This window comes from Phycodurus eques, chromosome 16 (assembly GCF_024500275.1).
Source record: "Phycodurus eques isolate BA_2022a chromosome 16, UOR_Pequ_1.1, whole genome shotgun sequence".
Classification (NCBI taxonomy): Eukaryota; Metazoa; Chordata; class Actinopteri; order Syngnathiformes; family Syngnathidae; genus Phycodurus; species Phycodurus eques.
Window position 1 is genome coordinate 11,761,008 of NC_084540.1, and position 21,954 is coordinate 11,782,961.

Below are 21,954 nucleotides of genomic sequence, written 5' to 3' on the forward strand. Positions count from 1 at the left end.
CCCTGAACTGGTCGCCAGCCAATTGCAGGGCACATATAGACAAACAACCATTCGCACAGACATTCACGCCTTTGGCCAATTTCTTCACTTAACCTACCATGCATGATTTAGGAATGTGGGAGGAAACCCAAAGACCGGGAGAAAACCCACACAGGCACGGGGAGAACATGCAAACTCCACACAGGTGTAGTGGACATGCTCCCCGCAACCTGAGGTGTCACAGTGACTCCCCACAGTTTGGTAAATTGCATTCTTCCCTGCTGCCCTGCTGTTTGAGACAGTCACGAGAAGACGCCTACTGAACCCTAATTAGCAGGTCCCCTCGAAATCTTGGTTTACAGTCATCAAAGAGTCCTTTTCTTCGTTTGAAGTGACAGCAGCCAAAAGGTGGGATCCCCTCTCCGGGAGACCGAGCTGGGACAGATCAATGGAACGCAAATACAGCGGTGAACTATTTGCTTAATATCCAAACATCCACGCAAGGTGCCACCCACTGGTGTTGGAGAGTACTGCAACCCGTGAACTTCCATGCAGTTGTTTGTTAACCAAAGATAAATGTCTGTTTTGTTTTGATATTTCACAAACTCTGCAGAAATATTCCAAATGTATGCCTTGATGTCTGTGTCAGTGTGTTAACTTTACCGATGCAGCAGCAAGACTTTGAGAACCATTTGTCCTGATTTGAAACTTGAAGCAGCATGAAATGTGTTTTGAACCATAAGCAGTTGATTTACTAAGATGAAAGTTTAAACCGTCATTCTATATGCTTGACCTGTGAGTAAAGAGTACAAAATTGGGATTAAATTATATTAATATATGACTTTAAACCCAATTTATGGGTCAAAATTGTGGACTAGATTCAAGCTGATGGGTGTGGTCTTGTCTTGTCCTCGGTCCTCTTCAACACGCCCCAGTGGTTTTTAACCCCTGACTCCCACTGCCAGCCTTTCTCTTGGTTCCTCCCTCTTGGTTCTTGCTATCAGCTCCCCAGCCACGAGGCAACCTGCGGCCACCTCTCTTTACTTTTGCCCGGACAAGCAGTTCGGCCAACGCGAAGGCTGGGGATGAGAACGGACTCGGCTTCCCAGCCTCTATGTAGGCCACCGCTAAGCAATCAGAGCACCTGCTACTAAAAGTATCAGATACACTTCCTGCCAAGTGTGATCGCTCTGAAATTGCTAGCGAGGCCCTGATGAGGCAGGAAGGGAAACAGTCGCAACCTCCCACCGAACGTGTGAACAACTTTTTTCCCTTTTTGCGCCTGTTTTGTTTTATTTGTGTGCATCTTTTTCGTCAACCAGACCTACCTCCTCGCGTTCCGAGACGACTGAGACACCCCACCGACCAGCTGATATACATACGTTCGCGAGAAGACACTGCAATTGTCACCATGATGTGCAAGATTAGTGCCTAATCATTTGGGGGAAATTACTAGTTTAACACAAAATCTCAACTTTGCTCCCTCTCGCTCTAACTCTACCCATTAAACACTTACATTAAAATTTTTAGCCCTTTTTACACGCCTAGGTTTTCTTCTTTCACCAGTATTAGTGTTATTTTCTTTCTCTTTGTGTTTCCCTATAGATCCCTCGTAGATTTCATTAAATATTCTATAAAATTCCACTGATGGTTGTGTTTTGTGTGTGTTTTGAGTTTAAGTAAGACTCTGTCATCAAGAACTCATATTTTGTAAAATGTAGCAACCTTTAATTATGAGACTGATAAAAAGTTTGTCATCGCTTTCTCCTAAATTTTATACATCTACAAAGTGACGTGGTGCCCCTTTATGAGATAAATTAGTTTGATTTTAACGTTAAAGCGTAAATCGGAGTGATTTTTCAAATTTTCTAATTTTACTTAACTGGTCAGAATATTATTTATTGACAACAAATTCTGTATCTTTGTTCATCTATCTATGCAAGTGGCATATAAAGACAGACAGAACGAATAAATGCTCTTCTATTAGATGGCAGAAAGTGTATAATTGACTTGTGTATCCACTTTTGCTGACATTTTCGTTTGTTGGTGTGCCGTGAGATTTTTCAAATGTAAAATATCTGCCTTGGCTCAATAAAGGTTGGGAATCACTGCTCTAACCAGTCGGAGGCTGAGCAAGCAGATCTTTGTACACAAAAATGAAAAGACATCACATATTCCAAAATGCTTGCTCTGCTGAATGGAAGTGGCTTCCCAGTTATCGTTTTGCTGATTACGGTGGTACATAACGCGTAAATCATACGAAATTAAACACGGGCAAAAGGTGAATTATTCAGCTCAGTCAGTCAATTGATTTTCTCAGGTTCATGTTGTAAATTGTGATGCCACCTGGTGGGAAAAGCGTTCGTTACCGTTATCGTGGCGTTAACAACAGGTTAAAACTTTATACTTTTGAATATGTCGAGCTACAATAAATATACAATACTTATTCTATTTTAGAGGCATGAACATGTTCACGTTCTTACTAAATAGATGAGATAACATGCAGGTTGCAGTGACTTGATCAGTGTTGTGAATCAATACCTTCAAGTCACCGGCTGCCTACTATAATTTGAATGAAAACACGCTCATTTGGCCATACCAATAGTATTTCCAGGACAGCTGTACACACAAAATGCTTTATTCACGACTGGTGCACGCATTAATTTACCCTTCAACAACAACAACAACAACAACAACAACAACAACGACAACAAAAATCGTGTTTTACATTAAATCAATTGCCATATAATTATAAATGCAAACTATACTTTGGTTTTCGACAAATGAACGGGGAAAACTAAAAAGTTACATATTTGTTTGGCTTGCATGCATGGTTTTGAGAGTAGAGGGGCGGTGCCTTCACGGGTTAGCCGGAAACGACGTTACCCACAATGCAAGTAGGGCTCTAAAACAGGAAACGAACCTCCTACGCTGGTTCAAAATAAATCTCGAACTATAGGGAACTTGTGTGCAAAACCTCAAACGCCGGACTCTTTTAATACGTCTGTGAACGGTTGCACTCTTCTTTAAATTAACCGTCCCGTTGTAAGTGGTGGAACACGAGTGAGCACAGGAATGTTTGTGATCACCTTGGAGACGATCGACGCCTCATCAAATTGATGCTAAAGTAGCCAGCTAGCTGCTATCGTAATGGTAAACAAACCAGAATGGTGAGAATCTCTTGACTCACTGCAGTCAACGTGAGTTTTTTTTTAATTGCATTGGTATCGTTATATAAACATTGTGATGCTATTTGCAGGCCACCAAGCCAAAAGGGAAACCACCTAAAAGTAAGTTCTTTGACTGTACTTTGAAAAAATAAATAAGAAATCTTATCAAAAACACCGACTTTGTTTGTGTTTTGATTACATGAACTTTTTTAATGTAATTTAATTAGTTAAGTCGAATGCAAGATTCTCATTTAAGTGCATACCATTTGATCAAATAAACTTTTCATTTGATCACTTTCAAATACAGTCTACTTCGAAATAATGCTTCATATTTATTAGGCCCAAGAAATAAAAAATAAATAAATAAAATTAAGTGTGGACACATGCACGAGAAGTGACATCCAGGATACCTTATCTGCTGGTCTTAACACTGTCAAAATCACTGACCTATGCAGAAATTACAACCTAAACACGATCAGAATCACTGACCTATACAGTAATTACAACTTAAATTCTAATACATTTGTTCCATGAAATTGTATTGATTTTATTAATCCCAACTCCCAAAAATTTATGCTCTTCATTTCAAAGCGTTTCTCTGGGCTGCACTGCTTCCAGTATGTGTGGATGCTAGTTTTTTTTTGTTTTTTTGTTACCATACTATCTGCTACCATATCAATCTAACTGCCCATGGCCTTCAGAATCAATAGTGATCACCCATGAACTTTAATATTTATTGGCAATTGGACTGTTCTTCAATTGATCGGATTTATAATTTGCCATCTAGCCCGCCAACAATAACATACTGTATTTGCCTCCTCAGGTTGGTCAGAGCGAGCCAAGTTTGACTAAGAAAACACACGTTGCGATCTGCACACATTGATAAAGTTAATAATCACCATATCTAGTTTGTATGATGCATGCATTTCATGTTATTATATCAATATTTAATATGAACTGCTCCAGATGATGTGTGCGGCAGAGTTGTGTGCTGGTAAACTGCATTCCATTTTGTATTGCGTTTTTGTACAATACTAATTATTTTCTGTAATTGTGACATGATACTGGTGGTATTAAGAGGTGGATTAAGTCAGCTAAATCCCCACTGAAGGCCCAGGTACCAAATTTATGGTCTGCCACTTGAATATACAATTGATAGGAACGTAAATCGAACAAAACAATGAGTTCCGCACTTTACATTTCAATGATTCTTCCAAGGCTCATGCGGTGATGGAGATATCCTTGACAGCACGTTTGATGATAACAGTAAGTGATAGCAATTCTGTGGATACATTTTTTAAAATATGTATTGATTGCAATAGCATATACTTAACAGTTTAACAATTTACTCACCAGAGTTACCAGTAAGAAGGAAATCAGGACGTGGTGGATTACGACATGGGTATGTTTGACTATTCATCTATTCATCCGTTCTCAGTACCACTTATCCTCACTAGGGTCGTGGGTATCTTTTGAGTTATTACATAAAATACATAAGTAAAGATAACACTTTCCATGCATGAATTTCTTTTTTTCTCCAGCACATCTGACATTGAAAACATCTTCAGTATGCTAGATGACATAACGATGGATGAAGGCAACACAGAGGTGCGTTAACGGCTAAAGTTAGATAGCTATCGAGCCTACAGTAAATGGATTGGTAGAAGTATAGATCGTTTACTTCATTTTCGCCTCGCTATTGGCTTGTCATGTTTGTACAAGGGTGCCAACATCTCTGCAACAAATGGCAACGACATAATGGCGAATGCAAATGTAGCTGTGGTTACTAAGACAGTAACAGACGCCTGCCTCAATTAATGTGAGGAAAACCCTGCTAAAAGAGTTTTTTCTCTTTCCCCGTTTTAAATGATTGTATCTGTTGTTTTGAATCTACTATTGTACAGGGTCCAGATGATATGAATGTTGCATCAAAGAAAAAAAGTAATTCACTTTCTGGAGAAACAAAACCATCAGATAATGAAGGGTTCTTGCCAGAACCAGATATAGCGAGTGATATAAAACCAAGGGAAGCAGGTAATATAGCAGTGCCCTTATTATAATGATGGTCTACTCATATATTAACTGTCTTAGAAGTTTTCCTGAAAGCAATGAGAGCTTTGTCTTCCCTACTTCACCAAGATGAAGCTGCCATTGAGGGGAAGACAATCTCATCTTCAGCACGTAACAGAAAGTTCAGCTTCTCTGGTGAGTCTGCCATTTGTCTTTGTCCTCTGAAACAGAAATTTGTTTGACTTGAAGACACTGGCAGCCATCAATATAGACTTGAAGAAACTAAACATTGTTTTAACAACACAAAAACATTTTACTTAAGTATTTATGTGAAGGGCGGTACAGTGGCCAACTGGTTAGAGCGTCAGCCTCACATATCAGAGGACCGGGGGTTCAGTCCCCGGCCCCGTTTGTGTGGAGTTTGCATGTTCTCCCCGTGCCTGTGTGGGTTTTCTCCGGGCACTCCGGTTTCCTCCCACATCCCAAAAACATGCATTAATTGGAGACTCTAAATTGCCTGTAGGCGTGATTGTGAGTGCGAATGGTTGTTTGTTTGTATGTGGCCAGCGATTGCCTGGCAACCAGTTCAGGGTGTACCTCGCCTCCTGCCCGATGATAGCTGGGATAGGCTCCAGCATGCCCGCGACCCTAGTGAGGAGAAGCGGCTCAGAAAATGGGTGGATGGCTATTTATGTGAAGAAGAATCAATACTTTTACTCTGTTACAATGGTCGATATGCCGGTCGCTATATTTATTTATCCATTAGTGCGTGCATGATCTGTTTTTAGACTTCATTATTGACTTCTGCATAGGGCGCCGTTGCGGGCAATCCATCGTGATCACTAATGTCATTTGACTCCAATTTACCAATCAGACGGCACAAGGCAGTCACACGACTGCACACACCTTCGTGGGCCAGTCAAAGGGAATCATTTAGGGGACGGACGGACAGTCATGCGAGTGTTTACTTTACAGACTCCGAAAAACAACAGTTTTGTCATGCAGCGCTGAAATTTTGACTGCCCAAACGTGTATATTTCAGCCCACTTCTAACTTGAGAAAACACCTTGCGTTAAGTTGCAGATGTTTTTTTTCCATGCTCTCGCTCGCATGCACATGCACATGCACACGCACACGCACACGCACTTTCAAGTCTGGTCAGCAAACCGCTTCTTCATGAAGTTAAGTGAATAATTCTTCTGTAGGGTCCAATGCATGTGTTCTTGGTTTTTGTGCAATTTAAAAGTTAAAGAGTGGCAGGTGTGTGTGGAGAGAGATATTATTTTTTTTTAAAATGTAATTTGATGTTCATGCTCTTTTTTTTATTTTATTGAAAAAAAAAAATCCAGCCCTATGGGTGGCACAAGCAAGTGCAAACAGTAGGCCGGTCCCAAAGCCCGGATAAATGCAGAGGGTTGCGTCAGGTAGGGCATCCGGCTTAAAACTTTGCCAAACAAATATAAGCGTTCATCCAAAGAATTCCATACCGGATTGGTCGTGGCCCGGGTTAACAACGTCCGCCACCGGCACCGTCAACCTGCTGGCCGCCGGTGGAAGTTCAGCTACTGTGGGTCAAAGTCGAAGAAGAAGAGGTGGAAAGCGGCTTCTTTGGCAGAAAGAGAAGAGGAACCCACAGTGCCTAGAGCTGAATGTGGGGACTCTGAATTTTGGGACTGACAGGAAAAATCTCGGGAGTTGGTTGACATGATGATTAGAAGAAAGGTTGATATATTGTGTGTCCAGGAGACCAGGTGGAAAGCCAGTAAGGCTGGAAGTTTAGGGGCAGGGTTTAAATTATTTTAACATGGTGTAGATGGGAAGAGAAATGGAGTCTGGGTTATTTTAAAAGAAGAGAGAGTTGGCTAAGAATCTCTTGGAGGTGAAAAGAGTATCAGATCGAGTGATGAGGCTGAAACTTGAAATTGAGGGTGTTATGTATAATGTGATTAGTGACAATGCCCCACAGGTAGGATGTGACCTAGAGGTGCAAGAGAAATTCTGAAAGGAGGTAGACGAAGTAGTTTTGAGCATCCCAGACAGAGAGGGAGTCGTGAGTGGTGCAGATTGTAATGGACATGTTGGTGAAGGAAACGGGGGTGATGAAGAAGTGATGGGTAAGTATGGCATCCAGGAAAGGAATTTGGAGGGACAGATGTTGGTAGACTTTGCAAAAAGGATGCAAATGGCTGTAGGTAGAAGCACGCAGATGGATTACATCTTGTGCAGACGATGTAATCTGAAGGTGGTTACTGACTGTAAAGTAGTGGTAGGGGACAGTGTGGCTAGACAGCATAGGATGGTGGTGTGTAAAATGACTCTGGTGGTGGGGAGGAAGATTAGGAAGACAAAGGATGAGCAGAGAACCATGTGGTGGAAGCTGAGACAGGGCGAGTGTCGTGCAGCTTTTCGGGAAGAGGTGAGACAGGCTCTCGGTGGACAGGAGGAGCTTCCAGAAGACTGGACCACTGCAGCCAAGGTGATCAGAGAGGAAGGCGGGAGAGTACTTGGTGTATCTTCTGGCAGGAAAGGAGAGGAGGAGACTTGGTGGTGCAACCTCACAGTACAGGAAATCATACAAGGAAAAAGGTTAGCTAAGAAGAAGTGGGACACTGAGAGGACCCAGGAGAGGCGAAAGGAATACATTGAGATGCGACATAGGGCAAAGGCCAAACAAGAGCCATATGATGACATGTATACCAGGTTGGAAACTAAAGGAGAAAAATATTTATACAGGTTAGCCAGACAGAGGGCTAGAGATGGGAAGCAAGTGCAGCAGCTTAGGGTGATTAAGGATAGAGATGGAAATATGTTGACTGGTCCCAGTAGTGTGTTAGATTGATGGAAAGAATACTTTGAGGAGTTGATGAATGAGGAAAATGAGAGAGAAGGGAGAGTAGAAGAGGCAAGTGTGGTGGACCAGGAAGTGGTAATGATTCGTAAGGAGGAAGTGAGACGGGCATTAAAGAGAAAAAATGGAAAGGCAGTTGGTCCTGTTGCCATTCCTGTGGAGATATGGAAGCATCCCTAATAGTGGAGGCTAGACTCAGGACAGAAGTGAGTATTTGCGAGCAATAGTATGGTTTCATGCCTAGAAAGAGTACCACAGATGCATTATTTGCTTTGAGGATGTTGATGAAAAAGTACAGAGAAGGTCAGAAGGAGCTACATTGTGTCTTTGTAGCTCTAGAGGAAGCCTATGACAGAGTACCCAGAGAGGAACTGTGGTACTGCATGCGGAAGTCTGGAGTGGCAGAGAAGTATGTTAGAATAATACAGGACATGTACGAGGCCAGCAGAACATGGTGAGATGTGCTGTAGGTGTGACAGACGAATTTAAGGAATTTTGATGGAGTACTTTCTTACTCTTACTCAAGTAAATCTTTGTAGGGTTACTTTTACTGGAGTAATAAAGTAACAGCACTTTACTTGAGTACAATATTTGGCTACTCTACCCACCTGTGATGATGACCATACAACCAGTAAATGAATTTACTGCGGCACAGGAAAAGGTCTTGCTCCTGCCTTCTGATGGGCACACAATGCGCGATGTAACACAAATTTCTATGTAAGTCGTAAGGTGCCTTCGTCTGACACAGTAGTAAAGTCTTAATTAGAGTAAATATATTTCAAAAATACTTTTGGGCCATAAATATAAAACAAAAAAAACCATTTATAAATATACAGTGTATAAGTACGACTGTAACTGAGCATTACTTATGTCCTGTGATGACATTTGTTCCTCGAAATGTCGTATGTCGGGGCCAACGTAAACTGAGGACCCTGTGTTACATATTAAATTGTTACTTAAAACAGTGCCTGCACAATTAAATCTTTCATGATTGTAAAAGTTTGCTCCTGGAAATAATTCAAGGTTCATTATTTCTTGTTTGAAATTAGAACAACTTGGAAGTCAACAGATTGTGTTCAACTTTGGAGGTTCGACTGTATGGAACTACTGTCTTTTGATGAAACTCTTATAATCTAAAAGCAACATTATTACCAACACCTGCATGCTCATTACTTTAAATTACCTCCTAAAAATATTCCCTTGGTTTAAACATCATAAAATATACCATATTACAGGTAATGAAGACCCAGAATTTGGACTACAGATCCTTTACTCTTTGCACTCACAACTGGGAATACAAGTATCACATATAATTGTTTACTAAAATAAGTTCATATTCCCAACCAGGGTGCCGTGGCACACTCGTACTGCGCTGTGAGAGATTATCCAATTTCACTTAACTGTTCCATAAATTATGAGAAATACTCATTATCTTTGTACACCTATCTATGCCAGCCACATATAGTGACAGGCGGGACAATGTAAATGCTCCTCCATTAAATAGCAGAAGGCACAATAAACCTGCGTATCCACCTGTTGCCAATTATACAACCGAATAGGTAGGCATGCTACCGTACCACAACAAATGCATGGATATTCGGTCCATCTTGTGGTTAAGATACCTTATAGACTCTTGTTAATGGTTTGAATTACTATTGGAACAACATTTGTGAACGTATTATCCGATCATTTTAATTGGCTTAGCTCAACGAGCGTTTGTAAACACAATGTTAATGAGCTAAATGGGACACCTGGGCAGCAGCATCACGTTGAGTTAAACAACATGATCCCCTTAATGCGTGTCATGACTCTACATCTGATGAGTATAGTCAATTAATTGTTTTTTTAAAAATGAAGGATTCATCTGAAAGGATTTGTTTTTTACCCTAAACATTTACTGTACTGTCATGTACTGTAGTTTAGACTGACATTTTCTGAACAAAACCTGGTCTGTTTTTTTCTGCAGACCTTGATGACCAGGATGACATCGATGACCTAGTTGACCTGCTTGATGGCTTACCACAAAATAAAAACAAGACACCATTGAAATCTAATTCACAGCCGGCCAAACCTGAAAAAGGGGTACCTTCAAATTTGCCATCTCTCATCCACAAAAGGGAAACAAGTAGGCTAAGCCCTAAACTTCAAAGATTCTTATAGTTTTCATGCTTCAATGTAAATCTCACATGCTGAATTCGACTCCTCTTTTCTATGTTTGTTTCATTTTTTAATCAGCTAGTCCAGCAAAAAAAATAAATGAACTTGCATTTGACGATGAGAAAGATGATTTGATTGATGAACTTGGCTTGGACTGTGAAAATCCCAGGAAAAAAGACAATGTGCTTTGGTCCAACAGGGAAAGGTGACAGCTTTGTTTCCCTCATAATGTCCCACTTTTATGTTGGTCCTCTTTCAAGGTCTCAAATAATACTGCTTTTGTGATTTGGTGTGCATCTAAAAACAATTCCAGACTTTTTTGAATACCGTATGACTGAATAATGTCTGCTTGCTTTTTTGCCTTCTGATGTCCTACAGCATATTTCGTATTTATGGCCTACATCCTTTCGTATGTGTTTTCTCAATACTGTAGTGAGCAACCACAGAGAGCTCGTACAAGACTCGATGAGATTCTAGAGAACTGTAATTCCCGCCGTCTGGAGTGGCCACCCTCAGGTACTAAGAATGACCAGCCTCCGTCTCGGGAGAAGAACTACAATATGAAAGGTAAGATGTCTGTGTGCCTAATCCTTTCCTACACAGTGAGTGCTATCGAGTCTTTAAAAATTATTTAGGACCTTTTTGTCTATTTCTCAGAGGCCCTTTTAGAAGATGACCTCACATATGGGTCCTATCAGCCCACAATGGGAGACACCACTTCAGGGCACCAGTCCCGCAGGCAGTCAATCAGGTGTGTCTGTGTGTGTACTCTACTAGTAAAGTGGTACCTTGACTTACAAGTGCACCAACTTACAGGTTTTGCGAGTTATGAGCCATCGCTTGGTCAGTTTGTTGCTTTGTGTCGTGAACCAAAATTTGAATTACTCAAAAACTTCAGATATGCCACCGCTTCAGTAAATTGAAAAAAAGAAAAAGAAAGCAACAACACTTTCAGCCATTTATTGAACAGCACAAACAGTCAAACACACAAATACAAAATGAAAACACTCAAAAGGAGCATGGAGAAGATGTTAACACTAAACTAACTGCATGGTAAATGGCCAACCAGAACTGGAGTCAGAGCTCCTGGCGTCACTCACTCGGCCACACTCGTTAAAGGCACATGTCAACACACGACTACTACACAGTATGTGTGTGTCTGGAGTACATTGAGTTACGACCCTGGTCATGGAATGAATTAAAGTCAGTAGTCAAGGTACCATTGTTTTGTTTGTTTTACAGTAGGCATAGTTAACCCAAGAGGTTAGCAACAATTTTCCTGTTTTGCTGGGGGGGAAAAAGATTCCCCGCAGAGGATGTCAGTGCTTCCACCGCAGAGAAAAAGCCACCCATCGTCCCGAACGCCGCTCGATCCCGCAACCCAGCTGACTGGCTCTGTCTCAGGGCAAACGATGAGCAGAGCAACCTCGAAGATGACGCCAAAGAGAGGAAGACTTCCACAGAGTCTCCAAAATTTCCTTCCTCTCCTTTATTGGAGAGAAAACCCTCTCTGGCTAGTGACCAGAATACATCAGCTGCTAAAATGGAAGTGAATGCCTCAGCTTTGACTGACACCAAAGCAGTAAAGCCAGAGGCTAGCAAAAGACAAAAGAAAGAGGAGGAAGATGATGATTGGTTGGCAGGAGCTCTTAGTAGAAAGAAGTCTTTCTCAGGATCTAACTCTGATGTTAAAATATTCAATCAGGAGCAATCTTTAGGCCTGGGAGGAGAAGTGGATCTGGAGTCACTTGTTAGGTAATGATAATATGATTACACAATTCCTAAACGTTGATACATTGAATCTTGTTTTTTATGAACTATTTAATTATTTGATTTTCAGTAAGGAAGCTCCTTCACAAGCCCACAAAGGCAAAACTAACTTCTCTGGTAAACAGTCGTCATCCTCCAAGGATGCTGGGTAAGCTTTGGGTGAACGTAACAGATTGCATGCATTCCTACATGCAGGGCTCTTGTTTGATGTGCGTCCCGCGTCTGAGACACACAAAAATTAGTAGGGACACATAATGTACGATCAGTCTAGAGTGCGACTAATTTCGTCACATATGTGCCCTAATTTCTGAATGGTGCGGCAAAAAAAACTGTGCATACAGGTGCCCAATCATTTGAGGAAGAAAAAAACATTTACGTGACTTGAAAGCAGACACATGATGGGTTTCATCATCGTGGTCTCTAAACCCATTAGCGATGGTGAAGAGCGAGGACCCTCCGGCTGCTTGGCCGTGTGCGTGTGGGAACATTTTAGATGTTCCCAGATGAACGAGTACAATTTTTGTGAGCAGACCCCAGGTCTGTTTCATTTATATTTTTTATTTAAGGTATTTTACTTATTGTTCTACATTACAATGTCAATGTCCATTATTCTTATAATTAAAAATAAAAGTGAATTGTTGTTAAACAGGCGGCATGGTGGACGACTGGTTAGAGTGTCTGCCTCACAGTTCTGAGGACCGGGGTTCAATCCCCGACCCCGCCTGTGTGGAGTTTGCATGTTCTCCCCGTGCCTGCGTGGGTTTTCTCCGGGCATTCCGGTTTCCTCCCACATCCCAAAAACATGCATAGTAGGTAAATTGACAACTCTAAATTGCCCATAGGTGTGCATGTGAGTGCGAATGGTTGTTTGTTTATATGTGCCCTGCGATTGGCTGGCAACCAGTTCAGGGTGTACCCCGCCTCCTGCCCGATGATAGCTGGGATAGGCTCCAGTACCCCCGCGACCCTAGTGAGGAGAAGCGGCTCAGAAAATGGATGGATGGATGCTGTTAAACAGGATGTACTTGCATTATTATGCTCTTATATCAGAGGCATAAAAAACATCAACGATAATATCGTTTGTCGTGATAGTTTTTGGGAAAATATATCGTCCTAAAATATTTGCTATTGTGACAGGTCTAAACACATATATTAAACTGCAAGAGCAATGGATAACGCAAAAATATTGTACAAACAGTCTAAAAAATAGAGTAACAACTGTTATAAATATCTGCAATATAGTGTGACCGCAAAGCAAGAACCATTATATAGCGGAGGATTACGGTATCCATATTCCGTGATGATAAGTTGCAGGGACTGTTTGTTCCCGGGTTGAGACTCATTGTTTCCATGACATGTGCATCCCGGGACTAACATAGTCTCAAGTGTAAAATGATCTATGTCCATGTTCTTTTTTATTTATTGTTGAATTTTTTTTCAGCGCTTCACTTGGACAACATAGCATTGCTGCACAGAATGCACCTGAAAGAGAAGAGAGAGCAAACCAAGGTACTGTCTTGTTGTCTTTTTCTAACATGACTGCATTATTTTACATGCAGATATTGACAAAAGTATTGCTTTTAAACCTTTTTTGTCCACTCATCCAGAAAAAAAAATGTTGGTGTTTGATGCGGTTTAGTTAATAGCTTTGTACACTGGGGCACTGTCATGCCAGAATAGAAACTGGTATTCCCCAAACTGTTCTCAGATTAATAAGGTTCAAAGGCAATATTTTTATGTGTAGAATTCCACATTCGTGTCACTGATGATTTACCGGTGCGTTCGTCTGACTGGTACAGGCAGCGTGAATTCACTTCCCACACATTGACGGTGTGAATGTGAGTGTCAGTGGTTGTCCGTGAGGTGGATTTTTTCACCTATGGTTCTGGGTCGGTGGTCACCTGGGAGAACACCGGCTTCAGTTGGGCAGGAATGAATGAAGACTTCGAGACACTTGGGGTTTGGGCTAATTCGATTTATTGAACAAGGCTTAGTGTCATAGCAGCTGCTTACAAAGCCAGGACAACGAAAAAGCCCCCAAAACTCCTGGATGCCAGTTTATAAAGGTTTATTTATCCGGGCGTGGAATTAGCCCTGCCCTGGGTGTACCCGGAAGGTGGACGCTCCTCATGACCATATTTGGAGTGTTATGCTGGCCACAAAGTGGCACTTTGTGTCCGTGAAATAACCACACCCGCCTGCTGGCGTCTCCCAGATTGGCCCGGCTCAAACGGTACCCTTATCTTATAAGAAGACCGGGACGCCTGTTGACCGGGATGCCTGTTGTAAACCCAAGACAGATTACTGTCTGAGAGGAGATGGAAAACCCTAATAAAACATACAAATGGGTGAAGGAATTCCTTTGATGTAGAAATACAAAGAAAAGATGGTTGCTTGAATAGAGATCTCAAAACATTTGGTCCCCACAAAGGTACTCTGACCTCAGTACTATTTAAATATACTACATCCGTCTCTCTATGTGCCCTGTGACTGACTGGCAACCAGTTCAGGGTGTAGAGTTAGCTGGGTTAGGCTCCTGCTCCCCGTGACCCTGAACAGGATAAGCACTACAGAAAATGGATGGCTCAGTGGGTTTTCACATTCAAACTTGCGTTTGTTGCAGTACTTAAGAGCTTAACATTACATATTAAAGCAACCTTATTATTGGACCCTGACTGTTTTGTTGAACAAATTGTCCGTACCCAGGATGCCCAGTGGAATACATTGTAGTCCCCCATGACCATGCATTTCTTCTTGTGTATTCACATGGATGTTTTTTTTCAGCACTTCCACAGCCAAACCTAATGCTAAACTCAGCAGCTGCTGTCCAACAACAGGTATTGTTTATTATTATTTTTATTTAGACTTAGCATTCGGTATTTTAATTCCTTGTCCTGTGAGCAGGTGGCATTTTCAGCTGACAGCCTGCAGCAGTTCCTACTACAACAGCAGGTAAGGAGGCAATTACTTAGCCCAGTTTTCAGATTAATTTCACTGGACTGCATGGACCACTTCCGCGTTTGGGGCAAAGTTGTGTGCCGACTTCCGGTTGCCAGGAAAATGCATATCAACAACATGACTGCAGCAAACTTTTCAAAGTATATTCGCTGTCTGCTGGAATTACATAAAGTTAACGTGAAATACATATTACCATTTTAATTGCTACATTTATCCAAATATCAGCGAAGCAATCAAGGTATTCTTATCTGATTTAAAGAGTCATACGCAGGTTCACAGTACTGTACTGCAATGTACATACGTGTGTGTGTGTGTGTGTGTGTGTGTGTGGCACGGCGTTGAGACACTCGACTATCAACTCAACTTTGTTTATAGAACACTTAGAAGAACAATCACAGCTATAACAAAGTGCTGTACATAAAGCTTGAACATAAATAGAATACAACCCCTTTATTGTCATTGTCTGCTGCGGATACAACAAAATTGGTGTTATAAAAACCTAAAACACAACCAATAATAAAATAATAATAATGACGAGCATATAGGACTGTCAAGTTCTCACGGATGGATTGTTTCTCACTCCCGCATTAGTGACGGGGGCAGCGTTAGTGATGGCAGCGGCTGGCAGTGGATCTGGCGCCAATGATTGCGATGATGAAATTGCCTCAGCGAATTTTAATGTCCCATCTCCTTTGTAGTATCAGGTCACTGTTAAACATGTTACAATGAAAAAGTGAGTTGAATAGCTGAACACACTGCAGTGTTGGCTGGAAGAGCTATCCCTTCGACTAGAAGGTAAAAACCTTTGATGAAATTTCCATCACAAAATGTACCAGCACCTAACTGTTGAATATACCTATTACACAACCCCACAATATCACACATTTAAAGAATAAGATACATTTTTTATTAGATGGTATTCCAGTAGCTTGAAACAGATGGACACCGGACACGGGTACGCTGTCTACTCTTTCCGCCAGAACTGCATAACGTGTAAATGGTCCATTCTATTTGTAACTTGTAATTTGTAACACTTATAAAACAGATTTCACAGTTTTCTTCTCACATGATAACCGCTCCTGTTTGAAATATGATGCAGTCACAGTTATTGGGGCTGCGGGGTGTTTTGGATGTTGGGGCCCTGCAAAAACTCAATGAGCAGCACCATGGAGATGGAGAGGATTTACATGCACGCATCATTCAGCTGGAGGGACAGGTATTTGAATGCTATAGTGTGCACCGAAAGAATACTCTTGAATACAGTATGATGGATGTTTGCGTAACCTCAAACTTTTATCTGTTCTTGCCCAGACTAAGACTATCCAGCTGGAGCGAGACCACAGCCAGATGTTGCTGGAGAGTCTCCAGCAGCGACATAGACAGGACATGGAACTCATGGAAAATGCACACAAGTATTAATTCTAAAATATAATTTGTGCCTGTGCTTGTACACCCACCTATATGTATGTGATCACTTTATGTGCTGCTTACAGGACTCGCGTGAAGCTTCTCGAGGAATCAGCACTCCAGAGGGAGACACGGATGCGACAGGAGAGCGAAGACCTAATTGAACGCTTGTCTGCGCTAACACAAGCTGCTGAGAAGGAGCGCTCAGACCTGCAGGCTCACTACCAGCGTAAACTGGCCCAGTTCCAGCAAGACCAAGACCGTGATGTGGAGAGACTCCGGGATTTGCAAAGGTAAACTTCTTGTCTGTAGAACAAATACTGTATGTTTCCATGGCAACTTGAAATGTACATAAGAAGAAACTCAGCGGCTTGGATTATGGGAAACGGCGAGAAAAAAAAACAACATTCTAGCAATATGATCCATAGAGGATAAAAGCCTTGGGCCATATCTTCTGATCATTCACGAGTTAGGCTAAGCAAAGATTTGGACGGTTTTATACTTTGGGGAAACAGTTTGGGTAAAGACCTTTTCTGTTTCAACGTGATGATTCCCCAAAAGCACAATCCAATGCCAGTTATGGTTGGATGAATTGGGTGTGGAAGAAACACATTTTGCATGAACTGCAACAGAGATTGCATGTCAACATAGCGGCTCGGCTTCAAATGTTGAAAATAGGACGATAATAAAAGGTGTACTCTGCATTGTAGTAACTCTTTCACTCATAAATTGTATAGCTTTCTATCTAATGTTGGTTCTTTGACATTCAGGAAATCCATCATGGAGATGAAAAAAGACCATGAAAACCATGTCAATAGACTGAAAAGGCTAAAAGAAGAAGAGATTGATGCAGTAACAAGTGCAACATCTGAGACCAGGTCTGCTTTATATTTAGTGAGCACATTTTTTTTTCTATTCCTCTCAACAAATGCATGAATATTGTACATGAACAGAGTACATAAAAGTTTTCATTGTTATCTGATCAATTTAATGCTCGTCGGTATTTGACATAAGAATACTGTATTGTATGCATCTTTGTCCAGGTCTCTGACGCTAGTGATTGAGCAGATGGAGCAGTTTTCCTCTCGGCTTGGAGATCTCTCCTCTCTGGTTGAGAGCAGGCATGAACACACAACCCATGGCTTGGAGCAGGGAGCACGCCACAGAGATGAACAGCTTCGAAGTATGCGCTTCGCACACCCACAATGATCAAGGTGTGCAAGTGGACAAGATTGATCGTTTAATCTCCAAATGTTTGTTTCAGTCATGCAGGATCGTTTGACTCAGCAGCAGAAAGTGATGGCGGAGGAGAAGGCTTACCTTAAGGAAATCAATTCTAGGATGGACACTCAGATCAGTGAACAGCAGAGACAAATTGAAAAGGTTAGTCCAGTAGTGCCCCAGTTTATGAGTAGGGCTGGGCGATTAATCGTGATTATAATCCAAGAAAAGCAATTACTGTGCCAAACGGCGTGGTGTGTATGCAAGTTCTTGCGTTGTGAACGCACCCTGAATACACCCGTGTTGCATGCAGCAAGCGTGTGACATCTTATTCTGTCCTCCGAGTGTGCTTTAGGCCATTTGTTGACACTCCAGTTTACTGTAAAACTAACAAAAATTGGCTTTAGCGGTCACAGTTACATACAGTAATTACACTTTATATAGCTAGTATAGGTAGTTTATTTACAATCTCATCATGTTTCATTGTTTTTATAATATACACTGCTATTTCTTTAATTAAAAATACATAGCAAAAAACATATTTTTTCTTTAGGCGCTGAAACAAATTATAGTGACATTTAACTTCATTTCAATTAGGAAAATTGTTTTTGAGTTAAGTCAAGGTTCCACTGCAGTTAAGGGCGAATGTTTGTTTTAGGTTAGTTAGGTCAGTGCATGGATGGGAATGAAAGTTTTCACACAAAGACACTGAAAATATTATTTTTCATGTTTCAGGAGCGCTGGAAGGTTACAGCAGAGCAAGGCAAGGTGGAGTCTTCCCTGAAAAGCCTGGAAGAAGAACGCCGGTCCCTTACTATGCAGATGAACATGGAGAGAGAGGAGCTGGAAAGAGCCAAGGTAAGGATTAGAGCGGGCAGATTATGTCATGACAAAGTTGTGAAAATGTAATTCCCCATGTTCCTTTCTCACTGCATCTTAAGAGTGCGTTACTGGAGGAGCAGAAGGCAGTGATGCAGCAGTGTGGAGAGGAGCGAAGAAAGCTAGCGGCGGAGTGGAACATCTTCCATGTCCAGGAAAAACAGCGTAGAGAGAGGGCCGAACAGGATGTCAGCACCCTACTGGAGAGGAGAGAGGGCTCCATAATGAGTTTGGCACAGGTGAGCTGAAACTGGTTTTCAACAAACCAACTTGGCTACAAATCCTAAATAGATCGATTTTTTTTTCCCTTTCACAGGAGCAAGCAGATTTGAAGCTTCGCAGCGGAGAGTTGAAACAGAAAGAGATGGCTGTGGCACAGGAAAGAGAGACTCTGGAACAATTTAAAGGAGAACTAGATCGAGAAAAGGAGAGAATAAGCAGCACTGCTCTGAGGCTCAAAATTCGAGCACAGGAAGTTGATGCCTTCAGCAAGGTAAATCATCAATTTTGTCATTGTGATTAATATAATAATCACAAATGAATTGAGGCACCTTTATCCTCATTTACCCCATCCCAAGTTTTGTGCATGTTTTTGCATGACTATGCTACTCGTCGTGCCGTGTGCAGCTGGCAGCTGAAAAGTATGAGGAAGGAGAGCAAGCATTGCAGGAAGCCAAACGTTTGGAGGCTGAACACCAGGCAAGGCTGAGAACTATTCATTCTCAAATTGAAAGACTGAGACATCTTGAACAACGTGCTCTTCAGGTATTTCATCAGAAATGTTCTTATTGACATGCAAAACAAACCCATTACGGTCCCTCTGCTTTCAATTGTAGGAGCGAACCAGGTTTAATCTCCATGAGGCAATGGAGAAGGCTCGACCTGAACCGCCAAGTGGTTCTTTGACACAAACCAATCCCATTCTACCAGGTGTCAACCCATCCAGTTTCACAAATTTTAAACACTTATGCTAATCATAACCATGATTTATATGTATATTCATTTGTAGACTCGGGTTCAGCGATGTGCGAGCCAAAGCTGACACAAACCCCTATCACCTCCCAGATAATACCCAATTCTCATTCTGTGGCACTTCAGGCCAGTCTGGCTATATGGAAGTACAATGCACGAAAGGTAAGCACCAGTTGACATGTTACAAATAAGGGATTTTGTGGATGTGTAGACTGGTGCATCATCACAATGAGTATCAGAAAACTTAATTTCAGAGGTTCAGTTTAAAAAGTGAAAGATGCACAAAACAGTGCATTTGTGTTTTGTATAGAAGGAAAAAAATCCACTCAAGAAATGAGTTGCATAAAACAGATGTTTAATGTAGAAGTTGGCCTTCTGAAAAGTATTTCTGTGCATTTCACATTTTGACTAACCTTTCTACAATTACTATAGTTGTTAATGTATTGAGCTGCACTTGTAGTACTAGGGTAACACCAACTACCGGTAACAAATTACTTGGTTTTAACTGCCAATAAAGATGATTCTATCATTTATCCATACTGGATCTGACAGCAACTTGCAGCGAGCAGTAAGTACACTACAAATCTATTGTAATGCTTATAAACTTTAATGCAAATATCACAATGAGGACAACATATGCTTAGATATTTTTAATAGAAAGTCCTTCAATCATTGTATAAATTTCCACTAAACTTGGGTATTCATGCACACAGGACCATGACTACCTGCAAGAGCAGCAGATCTTCCTTGAAAACTTGAAGAAAAAGTCTAACAGACAGAAATCACAGTGGAGTCAAGCATCATGATTCAGGAGCTTAGTTTTGTACAACAAACTTGTTTATTGGAGAAGGGGGGGGGGGGGGGGGAGTTGTTTTCCTTGGATTAAGTTTCTTCATCCTAACTCAGAAGTTCTACCTAAAAGGGTACAAAATAAGAAAACGTTACAATCTTACACAGTATAAAGTGACAATTTAATGGTAGTCAAGCCTCAGGTTACCATGACTCAACATATATGTTCAGACAGGGATAACTTGTGTCATCACTGACTTGATTCTGCATAAGTCTGTCCAACAGGAAGTACCTCTCAATCGCCTTTCCCACAGACCGATGTTCTCTTTTGATGTCTAATTTACTGCACCTAGTGGGAGAAATATCACAATCATCCTCTTGTGATGAGCTTTGACACACAAAAAATGTTTTGGTGCATTTCTCAGACGAGCTCTTTCTCATCGTCAGTTATCGCATCAGACGGCACTTCCTATGCAGCAGTTATCCTCACTGAAAAAGGTACAGACCACAACACTTGGAGACAGTGTGATACACACCTTTACAACATCCCTTCGTTCAGACACTCGGAACCAAGTGGCGCAGAACAGGCCTGGAATGAGAACAAGTTCATGAGGGCTGGAACATTAGCATCGTGTTTCTACGAGCCCCATTCTACTGCTGGTCAGATACCATTGTTTTCCACACGTTGTCTTCAGACAGGGATAACAAAACTCATCACATACAAAGATTACAAATTACATTTTTAAGTGTGTATCACAGCAACCATGAGAACCTTACCGTCATAATTCACTTGCGTCGCACATGGTCGAGGGCATGCTCTCCATCCACCACGTGCTGCGTTGAAGCTAAAAAGCTAACGCGCTAACATCATTAGAACGTCGCTAGATTCTTCATCCTACGTTACTCTAAAATAAACATCTCTGTTCAACGAGGACCGCCTATGTTCACTGACTTAATATTTGAAATGAGATATTAAAAGCTGCTGCACGTAAGCGTGGACGATTGCCGCAGTCATCTTCAACACCAGCAAGAGAACAGTCACGGACAGGAAGTCTCGCGCGACCTGGTTTTACGCGACGGTGACGTCACAGGAAATGTAAAAAATATATATATAACATGATGGGCGTGGCTATAATGTTATGGAAAACTATAGGGGAACTATATTATTAATTATGTCCAAGCACTCCCCGGCCAACATGATCTATGCGAGCAAAATCAAATGTATCTAAATAAAAATGTTTTATTGATCATGTCTGAGAAGTAGCTATTTTACAATGTGTTTAATGTTGAGCATGACTAATGCTGAGGTTTTGTTTATAATATTCAGCAGTACAATAATGCTATAATAACACCTTCCCCAACAGTCTTGGATGAAAGAGGCATGTCGTTTTAGAAATAATTAATTTCTTAAATTGGATAAATCAGTTCGTTTTTGTATGTGACGCCTTTGAGTTGACATACAAGTTTAAAGGGGAAATGGGGGGTTACACCATCCATCTATCCATTTACAAGAATTATAATTATGCATCATTATATCGAGATTTAAATTTTATTAAAACAAAAAGAATGCATTTACGCTTTCTCGGAAACATCTTTTTAAGGATTAATCATGTCAGACCGGCTGTTATTTTTAAATTTTTTAAAGATCTGCAGTTCGTAATTGTATTATTAATATATTCATAATTGACCCGGAACATACAATGTACGTGCAAATAAAAAAGTATGCAGGGTTTAAAAAAACTACTAATGTGCACTATCGGCGCTTGTTGGCTGCACTCCCTCTTTTGGCCACTA

The 21,954-nt window shown here is 41.2% G+C and overlaps 2 protein-coding genes, 1 long non-coding RNA gene and 2 other non-coding genes across 8 annotated transcripts in view; 2 read left to right on the forward strand and 3 right to left on the reverse strand.

Annotated features, from left to right (window-relative positions):
• Nucleotides 1-2,896: 2,896 nt before the first annotated feature.
• Nucleotides 2,897-21,945, forward strand: LOC133414497 (fas-binding factor 1 homolog). Of its 2 annotated transcripts, XM_061699893.1 has the most exons (29): nucleotides 2,897-3,149; nucleotides 3,239-3,269; nucleotides 4,368-4,415; nucleotides 4,506-4,551; nucleotides 4,691-4,757; nucleotides 5,054-5,183; nucleotides 5,241-5,354; nucleotides 9,974-10,132; nucleotides 10,243-10,369; nucleotides 10,598-10,731; nucleotides 10,822-10,915; nucleotides 11,467-11,919; nucleotides 12,005-12,082; nucleotides 13,376-13,443; nucleotides 14,719-14,771; nucleotides 14,839-14,886; nucleotides 15,992-16,108; nucleotides 16,204-16,304; nucleotides 16,386-16,592; nucleotides 17,070-17,177; nucleotides 17,343-17,482; nucleotides 17,564-17,682; nucleotides 18,256-18,378; nucleotides 18,462-18,638; nucleotides 18,716-18,892; nucleotides 19,027-19,164; nucleotides 19,236-19,329; nucleotides 19,409-19,533; nucleotides 20,085-21,945. In XM_061699893.1, exons 1-29 carry the CDS (start codon nucleotides 3,147-3,149, stop codon nucleotides 20,175-20,177), a joined length of 3,372 nt encoding a protein of 1,123 aa, XP_061555877.1. In that variant the 5' UTR covers nucleotides 2,897-3,146; the 3' UTR covers nucleotides 20,178-21,945. The 2 variants fall into 2 exon arrangements, with proteins under 2 accessions (XP_061555877.1, XP_061555878.1); XM_061699894.1 differs by lacking the exons at nucleotides 19,236-19,329; nucleotides 19,409-19,533; nucleotides 20,085-21,945 and having other exon boundaries at nucleotides 18,978-19,116.
• On the reverse strand, nucleotides 19,715-21,213 carry LOC133414500 (uncharacterized). The gene is made up of 4 exons (XR_009770039.1): nucleotides 20,938-21,213; nucleotides 20,697-20,749; nucleotides 20,453-20,509; nucleotides 19,715-20,286 (listed from the first exon to the last, which is right to left on the reverse strand). It is a non-coding gene; the product is annotated as an uncharacterized LOC133414500 (long non-coding RNA).
• LOC133415524 (small nucleolar RNA R38) lies at nucleotides 20,353-20,422 on the reverse strand. Its single transcript, XR_009770141.1, has one exon. It is a non-coding gene; the product is annotated as a small nucleolar RNA R38 (small nucleolar RNA).
• The window catches only part of LOC133414499 (sphingosine kinase 1-like), a 29,354-nt gene continuing 27,968 nt past the window's right edge, over nucleotides 20,569-21,954 (forward strand). For all 3 annotated transcript variants that reach the window (XM_061699895.1, XM_061699896.1, XM_061699897.1), the window contains exon 1: nucleotides 20,569-20,658. The gene's annotated coding sequence lies outside the window, so the exon portion shown is untranslated. The remainder of the gene's footprint in view (nucleotides 20,659-21,954) is intronic.
• Nucleotides 20,580-20,654, reverse strand: LOC133415525 (small nucleolar RNA SNORD49). Its single transcript, XR_009770142.1, has one exon. It is a non-coding gene; the product is annotated as a small nucleolar RNA SNORD49 (small nucleolar RNA).